Raw genomic sequence first — 25,222 nt, 5'->3', positions numbered from 1 at the left:
AAAAAATAAAGCTTCTAATGCTTCAATGCAATCTAAAGATATTGCCATTTATGTTATAAATACTGATTCTCGCAATGTCACTCACCAAAACCCGTTGACCAAGAATCATAATATTGGAAAGAAGCAAGGTTACACAATACAAATGAAGGAAAAAAAATGAAAATTCTTAATTTGTAATATCACCACATAATATTTCCCCATTTTTTCCGTCTGTCTGTTCGTCATGTTGACATTTATGTATCATACTAGGGTTTGTGGTCCCTTGGCGGTATAAAGACATTGGGTAGCTCAAATGGTAGAGTACTTGCCCGCGGAAGGCAAAGGTCCCGAGTATTGAAGTGATCCTGAAGCCTCACGTCCACGACTACTCGAGGATTTGCTTCTGCACACAAGTGCAATCGCTGTCTTCCTCTACAGATTTTACCCTCTATAATTCCATCTACTACCACGCAATTTTTCCCCGATGTCATAACAACAGATGTCCTACCATCCTATTCTTTTGTCGCCTACTCTGCGGGGAACCTGCTCAATCCTTACCTCATCACCCCACCTAATTTTCAACATTCTTCTGTAGCACCACACCTCAAATGCTTCGGTTTTTTTCCGTTCCGGTTTTCTCACAGTCCATGTTTCAATACCATATTATGCTGTACTGCAAACCTACGTTCTCAGAAATTTCTTTCTCAAAATAAGACCTATGATACTAGCAGACATCTCTTGGCCTCGAATGACCTTTTTGCCAGTGCTAGTCTGCTTTTCACGTCCTCCTTGCTCCGACAGTAATGAGTTATTTAGCTAATTATGTAGTATAATTCCTTAACTTCATCTACTTCGTGATCCCCAATACCGATGTTAAGTCTCTCGCTTTTCTCATTTCTATTACTTCTCATTACTTTCGTCTTTCTTCGATTTAAATTCTACCCACATACACTGTACTCATCATACTGTTCGTTCATTCAACATATCCTGTAATTATTCCTCATTTTCACTGCGGATAGCAATGTCATCAACAAATCTTATCATTGATAAACTTTCACCTTGAATTTTAATTACACTCTTGAAACTTTCTTTTATTTCTGTCACAGCTTCTTCGATGTATCGATCAACAGTAGGAGAGAAAGACTGCATCCCTGTCTGACGCTTTTCTTAGTCCGAGCACTTCGTTCTTGATCTTCCAGTCTTATTGTTCCCTCCTGGTTCTTGTACATACTGTATATTTTCCGACTTTCTCTTTAGCTTACGCCTATTTTACTCAGAATTTCGAACATCGTCCACCATTCATACTGTCGAATGTTTTTTCCATGTTGACAAATCCGATCAAAGTGTCTCGATTTTTCTTCGGTCTTGCTTCCATTATTAACCGCTTTAACCGCAACGTCAGAGCTGTCTCTCTTGTGCATTTACCTTTCCTAAAGCCAAACTTATCCTCTAACAGATCTTCAATTTTATTTTACAAAAATTCTGTTTATTACACCTGTCAGCACCTTGTATGTATCAGCTGTTAAGTTGATTGCGCGATAATTCACGTACTTGTCGTCTCTTGCAATCTTCAGAATTTTGTGGATGACATTTTTTCGAAAGTCAGATGGTACATCGTCAGACTCATACATTCTACACACTAACGTGAATAATCGTTTTGTTGCCATTTCCCCAAATGATTTCCGAAATTCTGATGAAATGTTATCTACGCCTTGTGCCTTATTCGAGCATAAGTCTTCCAAAGCTCTTTTAAATTCTGATTGCAATACTGGATCCCCTTTCTTTTCTATATCGACTCCCGGCAGTGTATTTATCCTTTGTTCAAAAATGGTTCAAATGGCTCTGACCACTATGGGACTTAACATCTATGGTCATCAGTCCCCTAGAACTTAGAACTACTTAAACCTAACTAACCTAAGGACAGCACACAACACCCAGCCATCACGAGGCAGAGAAAATCCCTGACCCCGCCGGGAATCGAACCCGGGAACCCGGGCGTGGGAAGAGAGAACGCTACCGCACGACCACGATATTTATACTTTGTAACGAAGATGAACTGCGCTTACTCGGGGCCGTGAAGCCGTGAATGGATCTGAGCCGTGGCTGACCACAACAAAGCCCCACGCAGCTGTCAGCTTCGATGCAGTGTAACGAACAGTGGCGGCAGCAGCAGAGCGCGCTGTTTACGTACGGTAGGCGGGGCGGACGCAGCCGCCGCTAATCCGCAGCAACTGCCCCGCTGGTGCGGCATTTGCAGTCGCCGCTCACGCACCCAAAACGCAATTTCAGACCCTCTGCGGAATCGGGGAGCGAGGCTCAGCGACCTCTCTGGCAATGGCAGTGCGACCGCAACGCTTAATACCGCTTGCATCCAGAGCGCAGGGCAGCCACAGAAGAGGCAAGTGTCTCTCCAACCGTCCATTAGTATAATAGCTAACACATCCCATCAGTGGCCAAAAGCTGCATCCAGAAAACTAGAGGCCAACCAGAACTTAGGGAAATGCGGAGGTGACAGCGTGGAAAGAAGTGTATAAGAAACTGTAGATAAAAAAAAGGGGAGCAACAAACATTTAACTACGGCCACAGACAAGGCAGCCGAGTAAAGAATGAAACTTCACCCACACTCTAAAATGGTACGATTAAAGAACGATGGTAAAAGTAGAATGAAATTTTAACTCTGCAGCGGAGTGTGCGCCGATATGAAACTTCTGGCAGATTAAAACTGTATGTCGGACCGAGACTCGAACTCGGGGCACTTGCCTTTCGAGGGCAAGTGCTCTACCGACTGAGCTACCAAAGCGCAACTCACAGCCCGTCCTCACAGCCTTACTTCCTCCTGTACCTCGTCTCCTACGCCCCAAACTTCACAGAAGCTCTTCTGCAAGCCTTGCAAGACTAGCGGAGACATGGATTAGCCACGGACTGGGCGATGTTTCCAGAATACGATTCTGCAATGCCTGTGTTAAGTTCCCCAGACTGTGGCTAAGCCACGTCTCCGCAATATCCTTTCCTCCAGAAGTGCTAGTCTTGGAGGTTTCGCAGGAGAGCTCTGTGACATTTGGAAAGAACAAGCACTGAGGCGTCTACAGCCCTTGTGAAATACATGAAATGTAAAGATTGTAGACACTTGGTTGACGATATAAGGAACAATGTATCTTTCCGTGAGTCGTTCTCAGCTAGCCAAATAGTATGGCGACCGCTTGCGATAAGCGGGAAATACGGGTTCGAGTCAAAGTCTAGCAAAAAATTTCATTGTCATTCCATTATACAGCTGATGGCTCCTTATTCGCAACTGCGACTACATTTCAAGTTTTTCCAGAATCAGACTAAGAACAGCCGACCAGTTGCAAAGGATAAAGCAATCTTTACCTAGGTTTCAATAGACATAAATCTATCTTCTTCAGAAGATGCCTGGGGACAATGAACATCGTAATATATATTAAGGTATGAAACATGAGTCAAGAATAAAGTTTAACATATATTAGGAAAATATTGTATTACAAGATGTGAGAAAGATTCTTGGTACTTACAGTATTATAACAACATGAAGTGATATGTCCTTATCGTTTAGGCAAACATCTGCATAGTTACATTAATCATATAAAAAATATAGCCCTGACAACAGGGTTTGTCAAACAAATAAAATAGGTACATAGAAGTTGCAGAGCGCCTAAGCGACTGAGTAAAATCGGCCAGCGTAGTAGCACAGCGGCCAGGGCAGGTGGCGCTGGCCGCTGTGCTACTACGCTGGCCGATTTTACTCAGTCGCTTAGGCGCTCTGCAACTTCTATGTACCTATTTTATTTGTTTGACAAACCCTGTTGTCAGGGCTATATTTTTTATATGATTAATGTAACTATGCAGATGTTTGCCTAAACGATAAGGACATATCACTTCATGTTGTTATAATACTGTAAGTACCAAGAATCTTTCTCACATCTTGTAATACAATATTTTCCTAATATATGTTAAACTTTATTCTTGACTCATGTTTCATACCTTAATATATATTACGATGTTCATTGTCCCCAGGCATCTTCTGAAGAAGATAGATTTATATCTATTGAAACCTAGGTAAAGATTGCTTTATCCTTTGCAACTGGTCGGCTGTTCTTAGTCTGATTTACGTGGAACCATTGCTGTAGCGCAGCTATGTTTAAAGTACTGTTTTTCCAGAATGTTTGAGAAGGTTTCTTATCAGCGCACACTCCACAGCAGAGTGAAAATTTCATTGGTTTGGCTCTAAGCACAATGAGACTTAACATCTGAAGTCATCAGTCCCCCAGGCAACGGCCTTGCCGCAGTGGATACACCGGTTCCTGTGAGATCACCGAAGTTAAGCGTGGGCGTGGCCGGCAGTTGGATGGGTGACCATCCAGGCCGCCATGCGCTGTTACCATTTTTCGGGGTGCACTCAGCCTCGTGATGCCAATTGAGGAGCTACTCGAACGAATAGTTGCGGCTTCGGTCGAGAATACAATCATAACGACTGGGAGAGCGGTGTGCTGACCCCACGCCCCTCCTTTCCGCATCCTCCACTGAGGATGACACGGCGGTCGGATGGTCCCGCTAGCCCACTCGTGGCCTGAAGACGGAGTGCTTTCATCAGTCCCCTAGACTTAGAACTACTTAAACCTAACTAATCTAAGGACATCACACTCATCCACGGCAGAGGCAGGATTCGAACCTGCGACCGCAGCAGCAGGGCGGTTCCGGACTGAAGCGCCTAGAACTGCTCGGCCACAGTGGCCGGCTAAATTTAATTGGAGGAACATCCCCCAGACTCTAGCTAAGCCATGTCTCCTCAATATTCTTCCAGGAGTGCTAGTTTTGGGGGTTTCGCATGAGAGCTTCTCTGAAATTTGGAAAGTAGCAGACGGAGTACTGACGACAGTAAAGCTGCGAGGACAGGTCGTTAGTCGTGCATGAGTAGCTCACTTGGTAGAGCTCTTGCTCGCTAAATGCAAAGGTCCCCAGTTTGAGTATCGATCGGTCACACAGTTTTAATCAATCAGGAAACTTCATTGGAGAAAATACTTTGAGAAACTTCTGAATAAAGAAAACCCAAGAATCAACTCAGAATATGGAGACTCCAGCTAGAACATGACATTGGCTATATCACTGGAGGTAGTATCAGCACTAAGGTAAAACAAAACATGGAAGACAACTTGGTCAGATTAAATTTCCATAACCTTGGAAGTGTCTCAGTCAAGTAGGAGTTGACTTGATGAGGCAGGTCTACAAAAAAAGGGTGAAAATTCCATAGGAATGGAGAGACAGAACAGTTGTGCTAAAACCAGAGAAATATGTAAACCTTGTACAAGGTATGTACGAAAGGGTAAGAGGCAGTGTAGGCGTGGCAGAATGGATACAAATTTGCATCAGGGATCTGCATGCAGCCCATACATCTTTTTGTGCTCATCCTGTCAGAGGAATTCAAGATGAAGCCTCTTGGAGGGTGTCGTTTCAAGACGACATTGTTTTGTGCAGCACCAGCAGAGATGGTGTGGGGTGCAAACTGGAAGGATGGAAGTGTTCAATGCGGGGCAAAGGGATTAAAAGCAACAGAAGGAAACAGAGTATTCCTGGCTGAGAAACGAGGAAGGTGACACAGTCATTATGAATGGGAGAGCCAAGGAAAGGTTAGAGCGGTAATTGAGTAATCGTGTGTGTGTGTTTGTGTGTGTGTGTGTGTGTGTGTGTGTGTGTGTTTGTGCATTCCTAAAGGACCAAACTGCTTGAGGTCATCGGTCCCTAGATATACTAATTGAACTAGCTTAAACTAACGTATGCTAAGGACAGCACACACACACACACACACACACACACACACACACACACACACACACACATGGCCCGAGAGAGGCGGGAGTGGCCGCGCAATCCGTGACATGGTGCCTCTAACCCTAACCGCGCGGCCACAGCGCGCGCCAGGGTAGAGCGATTCATGTACCTCGGGTCACCTGTGGCAAGTAATGGCTGCATGTATACTGAGATAAACCACAGAGTGCAGTCTGAATGAATTGGAAAGAAGGCAGACGTAAGGCCATCATTACTATAAGCAGCAGAGATATGGGCAATAACTTATAACCGGTGTAATAGGCTATATATATATAGGTAAAATGATATTGTGCTGGATGCGTAGAATCAACAGTATGGACCGAATTCCAAGAGAATACATCCGAGCAACCATAAAGGTTATTTAAGTGCCCAAGGAAGTGCACGAGAGAAGACCCAACCCAGTGATATGATCACGAGAAGAGACCAATGCCATGCTGCAAGCACGGCGATGGAGATGGCAGGGGAAGGCTTCACAGAAAGGGGAAGGCCTAAAAAGAGGTGGCATTACTGTATTCGAGAGAACCAGAGGGAAAAACAGTTGACGGAGGACGATACGTAGGACAGGGAAGAAGAGGAAGAAACTTGCCAGTTCTGCGTAAGGCAGGAAAAGAAGAAGTCGAAATGTGTTTGTCCTTATCGTGTTTCATTAGTCAATGTGAGACACGACAACATGCACTTAGTGCTCTTTTATATTTCTTCATGCAATAAAACTTCATGATGAAATTTATGCTAGGATTAAGTTAATTGCAGGGCAAATATATACCGTTTTCTGAATGGGGCTTGCAAGGAAAGGTCAGGGCTTCCGATCCGATTGCGACGAGGTTTGGCATATTACGAAGGGGACACTTCCGTGAAAGAATTTAGGGCACTACCCAAAACCAAGGATCCAGTTCGCACCAGAAGGAAATCGTAACAACACCCCAAGGTAAGGAAAACTTCAATTTATGCACATGAGACGCGCAAAAAAAATTGCAAGAATTAGTGCTTTCAATCCGATGTACATATACCTGAGAAGGGAAACCTTTGCTAACTGGCATGATGTCTACAGCAGATAAAAGACTACATAAATTTCTCTCCTTCAGAATTCCCTATCTCAGGAAAGATCAGTTTCGTACAGCTACACATACCTTTTGCGTCTGCTTATTATTATTACTAACAGCATCAGTAGTAGTGGTAGCTTTATGGCTAGTATTAACGTCATTACTTCTTAGTCAGAAATGTTACTCCCACTGTCATTAGATACATTCAAATATTTTTTAAATTCTATTAATACCATTTTATTATTAATTATCATACTACAGTCATTGTAATTTCCTAAACAATAATGATGTAAAAAGTATAGAATGTGGAAAACCCCTATCCGATGTAAGATGTGGCCCTTATTTGATCCGGTTAAATAAAGAAATAAAACAAACACGCGTCGCAATTAAGCGCCAAAAGAAGTATCTTCATAAATGTAAATCATGTTTGCTTTCCATCGCATATTGGCTAGGAAATATATGCGAACAGGAAGGCGGTTTTCATATAGTGTGCTTGGCGCGGAGGATTCCTCTGCGCCCTCTGCTTCTATGATAAATACCATCTGACGCGCTGTGAAAGGTTAACACGACGGGTATAAACACAGACTCTACAAGACCCTTTTTCGTATTCATATACTCTAAGGAAGGACATACTTTTCGGAAAAATTCGGGCTCCGCTGAGCGTTAGGCATACGTCGTCCAACTTCGTAGAGACGAACACTGATCAGTTGTTTTATGTATTCCTTATTCATATTAACATTTTATTTAAAATAACAATATGCAACTTTCATGACAGCTTTCATTCTCTTATAAAAAGAACGCAAGAAGTGAGATTCAAACCTATCGCGTCGAAGGTTAAATGTGATCCGAATAGAGTCCCTATGTCAATTCCGGCCACCGCCAATCTATCAACACTTTCCCTCCTTAAGTATATTTCTTTGATTTCTCAGAGCTGTTTGGTGTTGATATAAAGTTACTTCGAGTGTTCTAACGTTTACGCCCGTTCGACAGTGTCTGCCCTGACCTTGTTAGACGCAAAGCCAACCAACATCATCAATAAATTTTACATTCAACCATACTGTGGCTGCTTATGGTGCTTCTATCGTTAAACTAGATCCTAAAGGTGCTTAAAATTACTAAAAAGCAACGTACCAATGTAAACTGGAAGCCGAAAGAGTCCGAGAGGAAGACGATCTGAAGGGGGAAGGTACAGGTCAAGTGGCGTACAGATCCTGAAAGAAAAGAATGAGAAGCAGGTTATTTACAATATTTGATCAACAGGTAACGCTGCTGTCATTTTACAGCGTCCGCCGAGCACTCTGCAGAAACAGATCTCCTGGGGGCGCGGAAACATGTGGTAAATGCAAAGTTACACAACGGTACTAAAACGAACTTTTAATATGTAGGGAGCCCTACATTTGAAAGACTTCCAGTGCTGATAGTATCGCATACGGAAGAAATGCGTTTGCTTTGAAAATCTATTAAGCTGTTCCGCTATTCAGAGAACGGCTGCGCCAAAGTGATGGAATTCTAGTCGTGTGAGCGAGCTGACTGTATCGGATCCTCCAGTGCTTCCAGTTGACTGGAGCCTTTCTTCGCTGGAACATAACGGCGCGGCGGGGGGTGCGCTGCTCGCGCACAGTCGCCAGTAGCGGAGAGTGCGGCAGGCGGAAGAGCTGTCTGTGGACGCCAGCCGTCTCGAAACTCTGAAAGGAGGAGCCCTTCCCCCTGGCGGATGCTGCAGCAGCGCTGAGTTATTCGATTCGCGTCCCACATTCCATCGGCGAAGCTCGCCTCACATCGGCACATAAAGCTGCACGTCTTGCGGGCCACAAAACATGGAAACTGGGCCACAGCTGACTGGAGACGTACCCAGTGTGTTACGGCCTATCGCGAATTTTCGTTTTATCAAATGATGCAAGGCGTCTAGAGCACTGACGGCCCTGTGGGGCGACTGAATCACGCTATGCCGAGTCTGTATTTCAGGTCATAGGTGGTCGTGACATTACTGTCATATATCGCTTTGCGACACTGGTTCTTTTTTGCTACCATTCCACGGTAATTTTATTTAGAGCATACTGGCCACATTTGCTACAAGAAAACCTAACTCCCTGAGAAGGTGCCTTCTAGTGTGGTCCCTCGGTTCTCTTTGGCGGCAGGAGGCGGTCAGTAAATTTCGATAGGAAGAGTGAAGATCCGTGAAGGGTTGGGCAGTTTTCACGGAAGTAAGGCTGTGGATTGCTTCATGGTTTTGTCAACAGAGGAGCACGTTGCCTAATCCTGGGCGGAAGGCGTTGTCCTGCCACTGCCATTCCCAAAGAATAATTGAGCTTGATATTTTAGACTATTCTGTTCGGACATCAAAGGACGAGGCAGCGTGACGGCACGGGGCCACTGTAGGAAGGTCCATTGCTTTCTCTTCAAAACGTGGTGTATCCATTCGAATTGAGTCTCTTCACCATCGTGCTTGGAATGAAGAAACCGAAGCCGGCCGCTGTGGCCGAGCGGTGCTAGGCGCTTCAGTCCGGAACCGCGCGGCTGCAGCGGTCTCAGTTTCGAATCCTGCCTCGGGCATGGATGTGTGTGATGTCCTTAGGTTAGTTAGATTTAAGTAGTTCCAAGTCTAGGGGACTGATGACCTCAGACGTTAAGTCACATAATGCTTAGAGCCATTTGAATCATGTTTGAAGAAACCGATGGACCAATGGGTCACTGCTCCGGCTCAGTACCAACCTCTTATTTGTAAAAGTGCGTTTGTACACCAACAGTGTTAAGTTTCTGTAGTGTTCCCCCGTTTATTCACGAAATAAGCAATATTCGCATCCGTCACAGTGGCAACAGCATTGGTTGGTTGGTTGCTTGGGGAAGGAGAGCAGATAGCGTGGTCATCGGCCTCATCGGATTAGGGAAGGATGGGGAAGGAAGTCGGCCGTGCCCCTTCAGAGGAACCATCCCGGCATTTGCCTGGCATGATTTAGGGAAATCACGGAAAACCTAAATCAGGATGGCCGGACGCGGGACAACAGCATTGATTTGTCCCCTCCATATAGATTTTTTTTTTAAAATAGAGAGTTGTGGAGGGAGATCTATGTTTGGTGGTCATTTGGTCCCCGCCCATAGTGGAGTCTCTCATCTTCCGGTCACACATCTCCTGGACGCCATTTGGTGCTGATGGAAGCATCATATACTGATTTTGGGGAAACGCAAGTGTCGCAATTGCGGTAGTGTGATTATTATTCGGAGCAGCCCGTTACTTGCCTACTTTGCCACGCAACTTGATTGCTTAATTTGATTATAATTTGAGGCACCTTCTTGTACCGTTAACTTTGATTTTGCAAGCTGCCCAAGAAGCAGATCTTGTTGCACTTTCTCCATAGATCATTCCAGACTTTTTGCAACCTCCCCACAATGTAGGCGTCATTTTGTACTGTGAGTTGAGTTTTAATTTTAATTGTGATTTATGGTACGTCATTAGAGCAAATAAATATCTTTCAGTCCAATTCCAAGATTCTTTACATTATCATCCAACTTTCCCGTTGTTAGGCTACCCACCAATATTAAACAAACTTGGTGCACACATAAGCTTGTTCTCATGATGCACAGTGGCCAAACTCAGCGATCAGCTATATTAAGAACTGAGAGAACGGAACGAGCAACACACTCGCCCATATTTTATGATTAAAGATTTCTCTTATAATGACCACTGTACTATCAGGAACCCAGATTCATGGTTCTGCGATATTATGGAGATGTTTCCCCTACCAGTACTTGGGCTCATTCATTCACGTTACCGTAGAGATGAACCAAGATGTTAATTGCATTCTCACTCAGTAAGTGTTGCCTTCTGTATTTTCGTACTGAGACACCTGTGGACACCCCCGACCTCCAATATGCTACGTTTACAGTGCTATATGCACCCGTTACTGCGTAGACGAACACTCAGGCACCTTATCACATATCAACTGATTTGCTGAATGACTCAGTCACCATTTCTTGGACTATTTGGAGCATCAAGTGAAACAGTAATCAACATCCACGGAGTCTGGTAGTTCTACAGAATCTAATAACCGATGAGTCACATCAGATCAGTATGACATACCCGAAGAAACTCATGCACCCCTTCAACCCCGAAATTAGGTCATTATGATGGTCACATGTGGTCTAACATCGTTCTACCAGCAACTGAGGCTAACAAATATTTTTGTCCAATGTGCTGCCACTGATAGCTTTTAGTCAATGTAACTAGCTTTGGGGGAGGTACCTCTACGAACCGTTTGAGATTCAGCCTTGTTTATAAGGAGATTACAACCTGTGTTATCGTGATTCATAAGATGGACGTTTTTGTGTTCTAGCTTGAAACAAACTAGGCAGGCCACTGTTACGAACGGCATAAAGTGAGAAAACCAGCATCGACGATACGCTGTTAGCCGAAAACGTGGTAAAGGACGAAGAGCAGGACTGGAAGTAACGTGAGCACACATCAGAACCAAGAACGCATCCAAAATATTCTTAAACAACAGCACACACAGAGTTCCAGTTCAGAGTGTCAGCCTAGAAAGTCAGACATGTTGTATTTGAGAATCAGAGGTTTTTACAGTATCAGCCGGTACAGCCACCAGACCGGATATTTGTTTCCAGTATCGGGCCATCACCTTGTGAATTGTTTGCTACGACCTCTGCAGTCGCGGCCGCCGCTTGCGGAACTGTTTGCAGCACAGGTACTACCGCTGCTCTCTCTATCTGACACAAGGATCCCCATCGCTTGTTGTTAGAGGTATCACTGTTCTCACATCAGTTGTTTTAAATCGCTTTAAGGACAGTTTCCTTACACCAACAGTTTCCTTACACCAAAACAAGAAGAAATGTTTAGTAAACGTCAGTTCTAAAATGTGTTCCTTAAGAGTTAAGAGCACTTATTGATCTTCGATACTATGAAAAAGATATCTTCTATTGCAAGCTTTTTGCTTTCCATGTTTTTGGAGGAAATAGTATGGACGAAAACAAGGAAATAATGACGAGTAAACATGGCCTCTAAAGTGCATACTTTAAAGACCTATGAGCACTTTCTCATCTTCACTACTGTGATTCACGTCTCTTCTATTGAATGAGTGTTCATAGCTCTTAAGATGTGCAGGAAATGTATTCGCTGTTGCGAATATAAACCACCATCGGCTGACGACAGTGAAAACCTGCGCCAGCAGTTCGCCTTAACCGCATCAGCTATCCATGCACGAACCACAGCCAGAGCCAAACTTCTATACATCGTCGTCCATGTACGTGTACTTGAGATATCGTCTTAAGAGACCAGGTTTACTGGGCTTTTTTCTGTTTTGGAGTAAGGAATCTGTCTTCAAGATCCGTAAAGGGAATTTTTTTACACCCTGTATAACTCGGCGTCGTTCAAAGTTTCAGTAACACCTCACGGGCTGTTCGTCGGGCAGTAATGACGTATTTCTGGACTTTTTCAGTCTTCATCATTGTATAACCAAAACATTAGGTAGACATTTTATCTGAGAACAAATAAATCTGTACCTGCACTTTTCTCGCCCCCCTAGAACCGAACTTCCAAGAGTAAAACAGCTAAATTATTTGCGACCTGTTTTAAGAAAATCTATTTTTTCATGCATCTCAATGTTTATGACATCATATCTCCTGAAATATGTGTCCTACACTGATAAAATGCCTCAGATACACTCAGTTGTATATGTGAACACACACTGTAGAATTAAAGTATCATGTCTAACGGGAAGTGTTACTACAAAAACAGTGAAAGTGTAGTAAGCGATAAACATTTTTTTTTTTTTTTGCGGTGCGGGGTGGTGGTATTGTATTAGTGCTAGCGACAGTTTCGAAAAGTTTTGAAATTATGTGTAAAGTTTCCTGGAAGCAGCTAAGTGCTCTCATCCTCAAACACTGGATTAAGATATTCTGGTCTATATGCCCGCCGTGAGTTGTTCTGTCTGTAGACATACACAAAGTTTGTTACTTTAATACATGACGTATTGCATCAGTTAAGATAAGATTCCACTTCCTAATGAGTAAATTATGACAGCATTTTAAGTTTTTAAATTCGGTCAGTTATGACATGAAATACTGTCGTACTTATAAACACCGAGCGAGGTGGCACATTAGTTAACACACTGGGTTCGCATTCGGGAGAACCACGGTTCAAACCCGCGTCCGGCCATCCTGATTTATGTTTTCCGTGATTTCCCTAAATGGCTTCAGGCAAATGCCGAAATAGTTCCTCTGAAACGGCACGGCCGACTTCCTTTCCTAATTCGATGGGACCGATGACCTCGATGTTTCGTCCCCTCCCCAAAATCAATCAACCAATCCTTAGAAGCTGCCAGACAGGCAACCTACAACTGTGACAGGATAATCAGTGTTCTTGTAGCAATTTACTAATACTGATAATATAAAGAAAAAACATACGTTAAGACTTACATTGATGCGTTTCCTAAGATCTGTTACCAGCTGTTACGTTGTCTGTATGTTCTCACATTGATTTTTTTTTTTAATTAACAGATGCACCACCTGCGAAATGAGGTACTAGCAAATGCTGTGTAGCCAAAGGCCAGTTAAAATATCTGTGGTCGTTAGAGAAGAATGGTTCGATTAGTTAAAATATATTACAAAATGTGCACGTTGAGTATTTCTTCCAACCCAGTTATCTACACTGCCTCCTCTTTTTTTTCTCCAAGCACATACGTAGTTCTCTGTGTAGAATATCATCACCTGGAATTTCAGCTTGTGCAGAACTGCAACTTTAAACAAACCGATACCTTAAAAACATCTAGAACTATGGCACTACGCAAGGAGAGGAGAGATGCAGTGTCAAATTAATGGGATGAGTGTTTTAAAAGTTGCGGAAGCCCCGTAAATCTCCGAATAGTCTACACAATCAGTGCAGTGCGAGTGCATTGTCATAAATCAAGACCTTTCTGTATCTCAGCAACCACACCATAGGTGAAATACTGTAGAATCCAGATAGCGAGCATACGTAGTGCTTCCAGATTGATGTGTTTCAACATGCACACCTCGCTTGGCCACCCAAAAGCTTTCAGTCACACGGAAATGTCTTTAAATCACTTCACTGTATTCTGGTCGATTGTAAGAATATTTCCAGCAGCCATCCAAAATTTTGTCAATGGCGAGTATTTGCATAGATGTACACAGCACACTGTAATGCGAGAAAACGATTTTCTTTTATGGCACGGTGCAGTGTAATACGCATCACTTCCGCGGACGTGTTGCACGGGTTTCATTTCTGCGCGTTACCATCCAGCGGCTCCTTCACTTTCACAGCCTGCCGTTTCAAGATAGCTTACTGCTTGCCTCTCCTCGGCCCACCTGAGGCTACGGACATCGATCTGAGGACACGAGTTCGCTTTCAGACTGGAGAGCGGCTCGCTCGAGTGACCGTCAGCATCGCTTTATGTGGTGAATCTATTACTGGCCAAGTGAAGTGATATGCCATGCTTCTCCAAAGTATGTGGTGACATTATTGGCGGTCAACTAATCTGAAAAGACTTAGCGTTCCGCTGTATTTCTTCGAATAATTTCCTGCCGTTATGTAGACAGGAGTGACGTCACCAGCAGTCGACCAGTGGTGTAAACGCCCGGAAGATGACCCCTACGTCGGTCTGAAACCGGTTGGCGGTATAATAATAACAAATGCGATTAAGACTGTTTGTGAATAATTGATTAATCAAACTAAACGCTGCTTCATCTCCACAATCATGTTGTCCAAAAATCAGTGGTTAGCGTGCCTGGCTGCTATGGTACGACGCCCGCTCGACTCCCGGTGCTGGCTTGCTGGGACGGCTGGGACGGAGAGCACTTAACATCCTGATGCCAAATGAAGACCTACTTGAGTCAGAAGTAGCGGCACAGGGTCAAGAAAAACGGTGGGGGATGGGGTGTGCTGTCCCGACGCCCATCCACACAGCATCCGATGACGCCATTGGTAGAAAATGACACGACGGTCGGTTAGTTCCAAGTAGTCAGAATGTGGAACTTTGGTTACTGGGATCAGAGAAAACTAAGACGCAGTCAGCTTTGACCAGTGACGTAGTGAACATACTATAAAGGAGATAAACAACATGGTGACTGTAACGTCATATCGTTGACGATATTTTGATACATAAACAACAAGGACAGTTTTTATGACGGGAATGTACAATAACGGGAAAAAATGGTTTGGAATACAGTTATTAATATCACATGCAAAGAGAGAAAGAAATGGAAAGAAATGGATTTGTGTACCGTCAAACCAAGTTCTACAATTCTGGGCGTCACAGGTCACAGTATAAGATATTATTTACCGTAAATAAATCTTGGGTACTATTGGAAAACACGTTTTAGCTGTATATCTGCGACATGCAGTTTCGAATATATGTTCTTTTCACTAGTATATCGTAAGAGGGTTCGTCGGAGAGAAACCGAATCGAGTATCGTAAACACAGCTTTGCAGCTTTAGTGGAGACCATGACGCACAGTACGAACTAAAAAATATATTCATTGCAAAGAAATCGACGCTAGTGTTGGAAAATACTCTTTAGCTGTATAGCTCAAGTGAAGAATGCGATACGCGGTTACTATGTATGCATTAGTAGTAAATCGAAAACGTTTTTATACCATAACAACTATTTATCGGAAAGAATACGCATTGTGTACCGTAAAGAAATGATCTACAGACGTAGCGGATACCTCGACACGCAGTACGAATAAAAAATGCACAGCTGGTATTAAAAGAATAATACTTCTAGGAACCAAAGAAAATATAACAACAAATATGACAGTAAAAAAGTACAATTCAAAACGTCGCGCAGCGGTCACTACAGATAGATTAGTGGTCAAAGCCGACGGTTAACATCACAAATTCCTACGTACTGCTGTCGTCAGTTACAAGTCTATGTTCGTTTCCTGGACGTTCGTATCATTTTAACTCTTCAGGAATGAACGAAATTTTTTTTCAGATGTGCTGTCAAAGATATATCTTGAATGAGGAGATAAAATGAAGCATGTTAACCGTGTGTGAATCCATATGTAAATGACGATTGGATAAAGTAGGAAGCTTCATGAGGTAGTTTGCGGATGACGCTCTTGTTTATGTTGGAAAACTAAAGCGAAATGCAGAAAGACGCTATGTTCCAAAGATTCGCAATTGATCCACATCATAAGCAAATGTGGATTCGCAATTGACCCACATCATAAACAAATGTAACGTGTTGCGTATAAATGTGCGCTATTGTCAGATTACACTGATACTGAACAGTCACGACAAATAGTAACATCGATGAGTACAGAGAGACAAAGTGGAGCGACGACACAAAAGCAATCGTAAGAAAGTCATATGCTAAACTGAGAGTAATTGAGAATCGTCAGCAATCAGAGGAAGGAGCTAGCTTATAGAATGCAAGTTCGACGTATATTTGAGTATATCTCCTATTTGTGGCCTTTATCAGATGAGAATGATAAAAGAAGTAGCGAGGATCCAAAGAGGGGCGTCGCGTTTCGCCGCGGGTTCGTTTACTAAGCGCGAAAATGTCTCGGAGGCACCCATTTCCGGTGGCAGGCGCTACGAGAGAGGCGTTGTTCGTCACGATATAGTTTACTGTTAACCTTTCGAGAGTGTACGTCCTTACAAGAACCAACCAAAATACTGCATTCTCCTACATTTGTCTCGCGAAAAGACCGTGAAGGTAAAAATGTATTCGATCTCACACGGAGACTTCCTACCAGTCGTGCTTACCGCGCACCATACGTAATTGGAACAGCAAAAGCAGGAAGTACGTGAAGCACCCGCTGCCACACGGCGTCACGTGGCTTGTGGAGCATAGTTATAGATGTAGTAACTCATCTCTGGCCATCTTAGGCAATAGTTAAAAGTGTTAACGCCAGTATTTCTTTCACGTCTTTTTTCGGAAGCAAAATCTGTGTGTAGCCGATAACTGTCAATGGAGTGGGCATCGGTCACGGTTCACTTGCGAGATGATTTTTGAGCGCTCACCAACCACATTGGAAAGCCCGTCCAGATGCATGTTTGAGATGGCGTTCACGTCTGGTGTGGGGACAGCTTAGGCAGCAGGGGCGCATCACATGAGCTCACTGTGGGTTTCTGGAGGATTGCAGCGTAACCGGACTGCCGCCACAGACTGCCCTCACCGCTCTGATCGATAGCCTCCGGCCGAGACCCCCAAGGGTCCTGCGGCACCGGCCGTACCCAAATAGCCACCTCTCTGCGCTCCACGAGCCAGCCTCATCACATTTACCTCACCCTCACCTTGCTTGACATCACGAGGGCTATCCTATTACATGCACGTCTCCAGACACCTTGGAGGAGAACAATACCTACGACTATAGTCGAATTACATACAGTTCAATGTTAATCATGGATGACACGAGACATGAAACATATTATATATGAAAGAAGTCTACTGGGGTACACTTCCATGTGGCACCCGAATATTGTAATGAAACTATTGTAAGCTAAATGAAACTATTATAGGCCTGTTATAAACGATGTATGTCTCTGATGGGCTCTATTATAAAGCACTACCGCAGAGCCAAAGATACTGCTTCTAGTCTGAGACTGTAGTGTTGAAGTAAGATAACACTTGGCGCACAGCGGTGGATAGCTGTCTGTGAGCAAAAGAGGATGGGGTTGGTAGTTTTTGGGGTGTGCTCTGTAAAGCCACCAGGTGTTAGATTATAATGCATGAATTACGAGTGCGTGCACTATTTGAAACCTTAATGTGGAAGCAGAAGTTGCCATCGCGTTAGTGTAGATGAGTTTGCTGATAATTAGCAATTGTTGAGTAACCCCACAATGTACATTAACAGATTTTATCTAGAAGCTAGTTAGATATTTACCTTTTGTAATGGTTTTAAGATTTGGTAACAGAGCTATACGTAATTTGATGAGTTGTCTTTATGCATTTTTAGTGAGCTTAGATAGTACTTATTGTATAATCTCATTGTTTGTGACTCAATTATTAAAAAAAGCATGTAATTTTTCTTGGTAATGTAATTTCAATTCTCAGGTCTTTTGGAAACTTCGAATACAATTTCACTATTGAAAAGGTAGTATTCGTAATTCGCCCAAATCAATACCCCCTTCTTGGCCTGGTCATATGTTTTTCAAAAGTCACTGAATTTTTCTTAAGTATTTTCATCCATCAGTCAAAAGAATTTCGTACACATTTCAAAGTAATACGACCAGCACTGTACACGGTTGGTTGGTTTGTGGAGGTTGAAGGGACCAGACCAAAAAAGCCATCGGTCCCAGCACTGCACACCGCTGAGCCTGTAGCTAGTATATTTTATTCTTCTTCATGAGAGACCAGAACATATCGCGATCCACCGTTGCTGCTTTAGAGGTAAGACAATGAGACAATGTTATTGATTTGTTATGTGCACAGGAACCAAAGTTACCATTTTTGAACAGAGTCAGAGGATTCAGTGCCTAGGGGCTGAATGTATTTTGCAGTGACTATTTCTTTATTGGTACTCGGAGTTGAATTGCGCTATATGATAATTCCAGTTTTGTATGCGCTCAAAGGTGATGATCAGTATTTGGGGATATGACAGGAATGATCATTAGAAACAAAAAAAACAGCAAACATGAGCTCTAAAATGCAAACCTTAAGAACTGTTAGCAATTCTTGATCTTCGATACTGTGTAACAAACCTCATCTACTGCAATCTCTTTGCTTTCCATATTTTGAAAAGTGGTACTATGGACCAAAACAAGAAAAAAATGTCGGGTAAACACATCCTCTAAAATGCATAACTTAACAGCTATGAGCACTTGTTCATCTTAGCTACTTTCAAATACAGTTCTAAAGAACAAGTGCTCATAACTTTTAAGGTACACATTTTAGAGCACCCGTTTACTGGAAATTTTTTCTTGTTTTTAGCCACACTACCACTTCCCAAAATGTGGAAAGCAAAGAGTTTGCATCAGAAGAGATTTGTTTCAAGTATCGGAGATCAAAAATTGCTCATAGCTCTTAAGGTACGCGTTTTAGATCACAAGTTTACTTGACGTTTTTGTTTCGAATGATCATTCCTGTCATATCTGTGAATATTTACCATCAGTTACATATAGGAACACTCTCAGTTGCAATTACTCACACCTGGTTACTTGTTAATCGTCAACGTCTTCCTCAAGGATCAGGCCTTTTGACTCATTCCCTCAGAACTGATCACGCCATCTCTGTAAGGGTCGTCCAACGTTCCTCTTGCCTGCTCGGTTGTACTGTGTCGCGGCTTTAGTTATCCTATCATCAGACATACTTTGGGCATGGTCTCTCCAGTTCAGTCGGTGTTTTTCAGTTATATTTGCAATACGTTCAACACTTTGTTCTTGTCTGATATCAATATTTCTTTTATGGGCCAACAATGAGTATTCCGCTATAACGCGGAGAAACTTCATCTCTGATGATTCGATTCGTCATAAATGATCGTATGTTAGGGTCCAACATTCGCTACCACACAGCACAAAATGGTACGCTATTACTTTGTAGGGTTCAATTAATGTTTCTTTCCGTACATTATTTTGTAACGTACGTTGTACAGTTCAAATGGTTCAAATGGCTGTGAGCACTATGGGACTTCACAACTGTGGTCATCAGCCCCTAGAACATAGAACTACTTAAACCTAACTAACCTAAGGACATCACACACATCCATGCCCGAGGCAGGATTCGAACCTGCGACCGTAGCGGTCATGCGGTTCCAGACTGAAGCGCCTAGAACCGCACGGCCACACCGGCCGGCTGTACAGTTCCACAGAAATGTCTTGCCAATTCTTGCTCAGACGTAGCAAATTTCAAATTGCACCCTAAATATTTAAACTCTCTTGCTTGTTCGAGTATTTGTTCACTAATAACAATTTTTGGTGTTATGGATTCCAGTCCTAGAAATCCATCACTTTTGTTTTATCTGTTGATATTCTCATTCCGCAGTTAGCGGCAATTTGACTCAATATGTGTACTGCAATTTGAAACTTTTCTTCAGATGCTCCCATTATAATCTGATAGTCAGCAAACAGCTTCAAATGGTTCAAATGGCTCTGAGCACTATGGGACTTAACATCTGTGGTCATCAGGCCCCTAGAACTTAGAACTACTTAAACTTAACTAACCCAAGGACATCACACACATCCATGCCCGAGGCAGGATTCGAACCTGCGACCGTCGCGGTCACGTGGTTCCAGACTGAAGCGCCTAGAACCGCACGGCCACACCGGCCGGCCAAACAGCTTCGTCATACAATTAAAATTATCAGTTTTTGCTGTATCATTTAATAAAATCAACCATTTACGAATTATATCGTCTATGAACACATAAAAAGTGGGGGGAGGGGGGGGGGCAGTGGGCAGCCTTGTCTGAGTCCTTGATTAATATCGACAGATTCTGTCCCATTCCTCACAGTACGGATCCATAATTTATTATTATTGTGCAGTGACTGAATTGTCGTAATCAGATTTGCTGATGTAACTTCCTGGCAGATTAAAACTGTGTGCCCGACCGAGACTCGAACTCGGGACCTTTGCCTTTCGCGGGCAAGTGCTCTGGAGATTTGCTGATTCCCACAGGATTTTCCGTCAGACGCCTTTTGGTAGCCGATAAAAAAAAGTAAGTTGGCAATCTAAATTACCTTCTTTTCTTAGTTGCTCGCGCCAAAGTGAAAAAGTAATCAGAATATGATTTACTTACTCTAAACCCATGTTGAACATCTAACATACGTGCATCGGCAGTAGCCATACTGGTACTAATCTCTTAGTTTCAATTTAGCATACAGTTTGTAGCAGGGATTTAGCATACTTATTCCTCGATAATTTGCCCATTGTGATTTATTGCCTTTCTTACAAATATGGCATAGCAAAGATTCATTCCATTCGTCGGGTATAAGCGTGTTCAGGCAGCAAACATTCATAAATTTAAAAGTCTGTGCTTTACTGGATCAGATGCATATTTCATCAGCTCCATGTTTATATTATCAGCGTCAGGTGACTTTTTGCTTCAATGACATTTTGTAGCTATTCCGCTGTTACCAGATATACAGAGTCTCTGATATTGATAACTATTTTCGATTACTTAATGACCATCATCTGATCTAAATATGAAATAAAGTAAAACATTAATAAATAATTGAGCCGTGCTGCGGCTCCCGCTGGTGCTGTTTGTAGGTTTATGCCTTCTGTTGGAGGCCAGACCATATCCTTTAGTTGGCATGGTTGCGGTTGTTTGCCTTTTTCTCGTCTTGGATGGCGCCACTCGTTTTGCAAGCGTTGCCTGTCCGCTAGTGGCAGCAGCGGCGGTTATCGGTATGTAGTAATTGTTGCCCTATCTTCGGGGCGACGTCGTTGTTTTTCCGCGTCGTGTGTGTGCGCCATTACGGTTGGGGATACTGGAGCAGCCAGGTCCGCGCAGTGCTGGAACACGCCGGGATCACTGGCGACACGCATGGACTGTTAGATGGAAGGTCTGTGGTCACGAGGGTGCATGACCTAGTCGTAAACCAGATCCCGCAGGCTTTAAGATGAGTGCATCTCAATTCAACCTCCACCATTGTGACATCTCGCGATTCTCCAGGAACTTGCGTTCGTGTTGCTGTTCATAGTGTCGCCGAGGTGAAGAGCAGCGAGTGGAGTGCGTGGGGAAAGCGGATCTGATTAGCTTTCCTCAACTTCTTATTACTATTTACTGCGTTCAACTTGTTACAATTTGTTAAGTTCAACCAGCGGTAATTTTCTGGCCTGGTGGCTGCTAACACCCCAGTTCAAAAAATGGTTCAAATGGCTCTGAGCACTATGGGACTCAACTTCTGAGGTTATCAGTTCCCTAGAACTTAGAACTACTTAAACCTAACTAACCTAAGGACATCACACACATCCATGCCCGAGGCAGGACTCGAAACTGCGACCGTATCGTTCGCGCGGCTTCAGACTGTAGTGCCTAGAACCGCTCGGCCACACCGGCCGGCTTGCACTTGGTTTATCGGACGTCAGGTAGCTTCAGCAAGATTATCATTACTCATTCGTTAGACTGCCACTAGTCTGAGTTACCATCTTGTGAAGTGAATGCAACTCTTGGCTGCCTTTCTCATCGCTCGAGAAAGTGTTTGATGCTGGACCTTCTCACAGGTCGATTCCTGGATCACCGTCTGGTTCTTGTGGTTTATTATTGTATTATTTATTACCATACCTTGTAATGCCTACATTAAAGGTTATGTATGTCTAGTTAATAGTTCTGGTCGCCACTGGAATAAATCTCTCAGTGTAAGGGTTGTGTTACAAGGTTTAGCATCATCAAAATTCACCCGTTTCTTGGTCAGTCGCTTGTTTCTTTTAATTAACCTTTGCATGTATTTGCTGTTTTACAGCAGGTTTCTAATTTTTTTTAATATAATTGCCGTTCCTGGCGTGTAAGGCCTTCAGCCGTGATTGTGGTCATTTGCTTTGAAGAAAGTTTGTTATCTGTATTTAGCAGTAAGTCTTAAAACCTTATTTATTGCCATTCATGGCGTCTGATACCTTCTGCTGTGTTTGTGGCCACTTACCTTTTAATATTTCAATACCTGTAAGTTGTAAATTGCAGCGAGTTCTTAAACATTCTTAATTTATCGCCGTTCTTGGCGTGTAAGGCCTTCAGCCATGATCACAGTGGCGTGTTTTTTAAAACATTATCTGTATTTTATGATGATTGCTAAATTGTAACGCACTGAAAACACTAGTATTTAGACAGTTGTTTATTCCTTCATTAATGACGTGCGGCATTTTTTAAAATTATTGTTGAGTCTGTTTTAAAAATAAGTGTGTGTAACTGTAAAAGGCAACCAATAGTAACTGATTACGGCCCCGTCCACAATCATAACCGAATCCTGCCTTCCCTTGACTACCCTGTCTCAATAACATAATAGTAAACAGTATAGACTGAAATTATTTAAAAATGAAATTGTTTAAAATAGTTATTGTAATAGCCTCAGTCAGAATTTTAAAAATTTTAATTTTAAATTATTATTTTTTTTATTTGATTTTACTTCTACTTTTGAAGATGACCACTAAGTAATCGAAACTCGTTAACAAGCCCAACTAACAAGTGCAACTTTTACAATAAATATTAAAGAAACACTGTTCAGCGGAATTTCAGGTGATAAACGTTACAATACAATAAGCTCGAATGTGCTGGATGTAAGTTGTGATGTAGCTTACTATTATGGAGAAAACAGGCTATTCTCTCAATACTTTTCTTCCACTCTTGAAAAAACCTCATTATTCACCACTAAAGCCTGCTGATAACAATTTTTTATTGTAGAACCAGTTTCAGTCAACATACCATCATCAGATATTATAAAATATTTACGACTGCGAGAAGGTTACATACAGATTTGCTATTGACGATGTAACTTACATTACTATTTGACGACAGGAACAAATCAAGTATTCTGTATTATTTGACGTCATTAATTTTATATCACCTTGTACGATATTGTGAATATTGTATTGTAACTGATGAATGTCTGTGGACTGAAACTAGCTGTATAATAAATAAATATTTTATCAGCAGCTCTTGTCGGTGATTCATGACGTTTTCAAATATTTACGATCTGTGGAGCACGCACTTCTTAAAATATATATCTTCCACTAGGCTGTGGGTATTTTTTCACTAATTTGTTAATGATTTTTTAAGCAACTACGGCTTCAGCTTCAGACATTTAGCGCTACGTCTCCATTCCTGAGCAGGAAAGTGATACGGAGCACACTAAGAAAAAAAGAGACCTCCTATAGTGAACTGGTAAATTACCCATTTCGCCGAAACCACAACAGAAAGAAAACGTTATGTGCAGGCGTTTTATCGCCTGTGAAATGCTTAACGGCAGTCGTAAAGAAAACCCTTTCCGCAAATTACGACCTCAGCACCGCGATACTCCGTCTCGAAGCACGTCGCCGTCCGTTTTCATTTTACTCAACCCTTCAGCTACAGCAGAACTGTCGGGCGTGACCCTGGTGAAGACTTGGCAAATTGTGTAAATAACCGTGACATGACACTCATTCCTCCAGATGCACTACCTGACTAAGATATTATTGCATTTGGCCTCGTGTGGCAATTAGCAGAAACAAATAGTGAAGTTACAGTAAACAAGTACAGTAGCGACTAAGGAAAACGCATCACATTATGATTTCAAGATAGTTGTCTTTATACTATCAAGTGTTTCATCGTGGCCTCCTGAAATATCACGATAAAAACTCGATATAAACCGAGCGAAGCACCCTTACTTCCAAGTGCAACAATATTGTGGTCGCCTAACACGCTATATTTTCTGAGATGTGCTACTACATATTACACACAGTGCCCTAAACCTTGAGGCGAAAGTACACAGTCGATAGAGGATGCTTAGTTGTTCAAATTGCCATAAGGAATTAATGTTGAGTCATGAATATTGAGATTTTTGTATGCATTAACAACTCGCAAATAAGATCCCCCGTTCCGGCCTCAAACTGGCTAATCGGGACCGATCAACCGCCCTGTCATCCTCAGCCAGTGGGTTCATTTGGATGCGTATGGAGGGACGTCTGGTCAGCAAACCGCTCTCCCAGTCACTGCGAGCTTTGCAGACCTCGGAGCTACTATACCTCAATCAAATAGCTCTTTATTTACCATCACAAGGCTAGGTGAATCCGGTCCAGTCCTCTTTCAAGGGAAAACGTCCGGCAATACCAGGAATTGAACACGAGTCATCCAGATCGCATTCATCTATGCTGACCAGTCAATATCACTAACTTATACCTGTAGCAACAAATTAAGCCAATACCAACTATTCAAAGTGTAATACAGAGATTACAAGTTGCACAAGGGCAGAAACGAATTCTGGTAACAGAATCATTTGCCCCTAATGCTTGATTATGTCAATTATGATTGCGGGGTGACAACTGCTCCAACAGTATTCTGAACAACGTATCCTTCGAAGTGCGCTGCACCTGGGTGAGCCGGCCGGAGTGGCCGTGCGGTTCTAGGCGCTACAGTCTGGAACCGAGCGACCGCTACGGTCGCAGGTTCGAATCCTGCCTCGGGCATGGATGTGTGTGATGTCCTTAGGTTAGTTAGGTTTAATTAGTTCTAAGTTCTAGGCGACTGATGACCTCAGAAGTTAAGTCGCATAGTGTTCAGAGCCATTTTTGAACATGGGTGAATGGCGTGCGCTTATTGATAAATATTTGCTCACCTTATCCAATACCACCTTATCAAATTTTAATGTGTGAAGAATTTTCTACTGGGAACCATGGCCAGCTATCTGTAGCGATCCAGCTTCTAGTAATTTTCTATCCACAGCGATAAATTTCGTCCAGTGATATGCCATTTGTTGTGAAA

General features: G+C 42.7%; 1 protein-coding gene across 1 annotated transcript in view; it reads right to left on the bottom strand.

Annotated features, from left to right (window-relative positions):
* LOC126455986 (uncharacterized) overlaps positions 1–25,222 on the bottom strand; it is a 182,352-nt gene that overhangs the window by 70,308 nt on the left and 86,822 nt on the right. Inside the window, exon 3 of the mRNA XM_050091743.1 lies at positions 7,992–8,071. Coding sequence (XP_049947700.1) covers positions 7,992–8,071 — 80 coding nt within the window. The remainder of the gene's footprint in view (positions 1–7,991; positions 8,072–25,222) is intronic.

Source organism: Schistocerca serialis, chromosome 2 (genome assembly GCF_023864345.2).
Source record: "Schistocerca serialis cubense isolate TAMUIC-IGC-003099 chromosome 2, iqSchSeri2.2, whole genome shotgun sequence".
NCBI lineage: Eukaryota > Metazoa > Arthropoda > Insecta > Orthoptera > Acrididae > Schistocerca > Schistocerca serialis.
The sequence above is the reverse complement of the archived record's forward strand: the minus strand, read 5'-3'. Positions and strand labels throughout refer to the sequence as shown.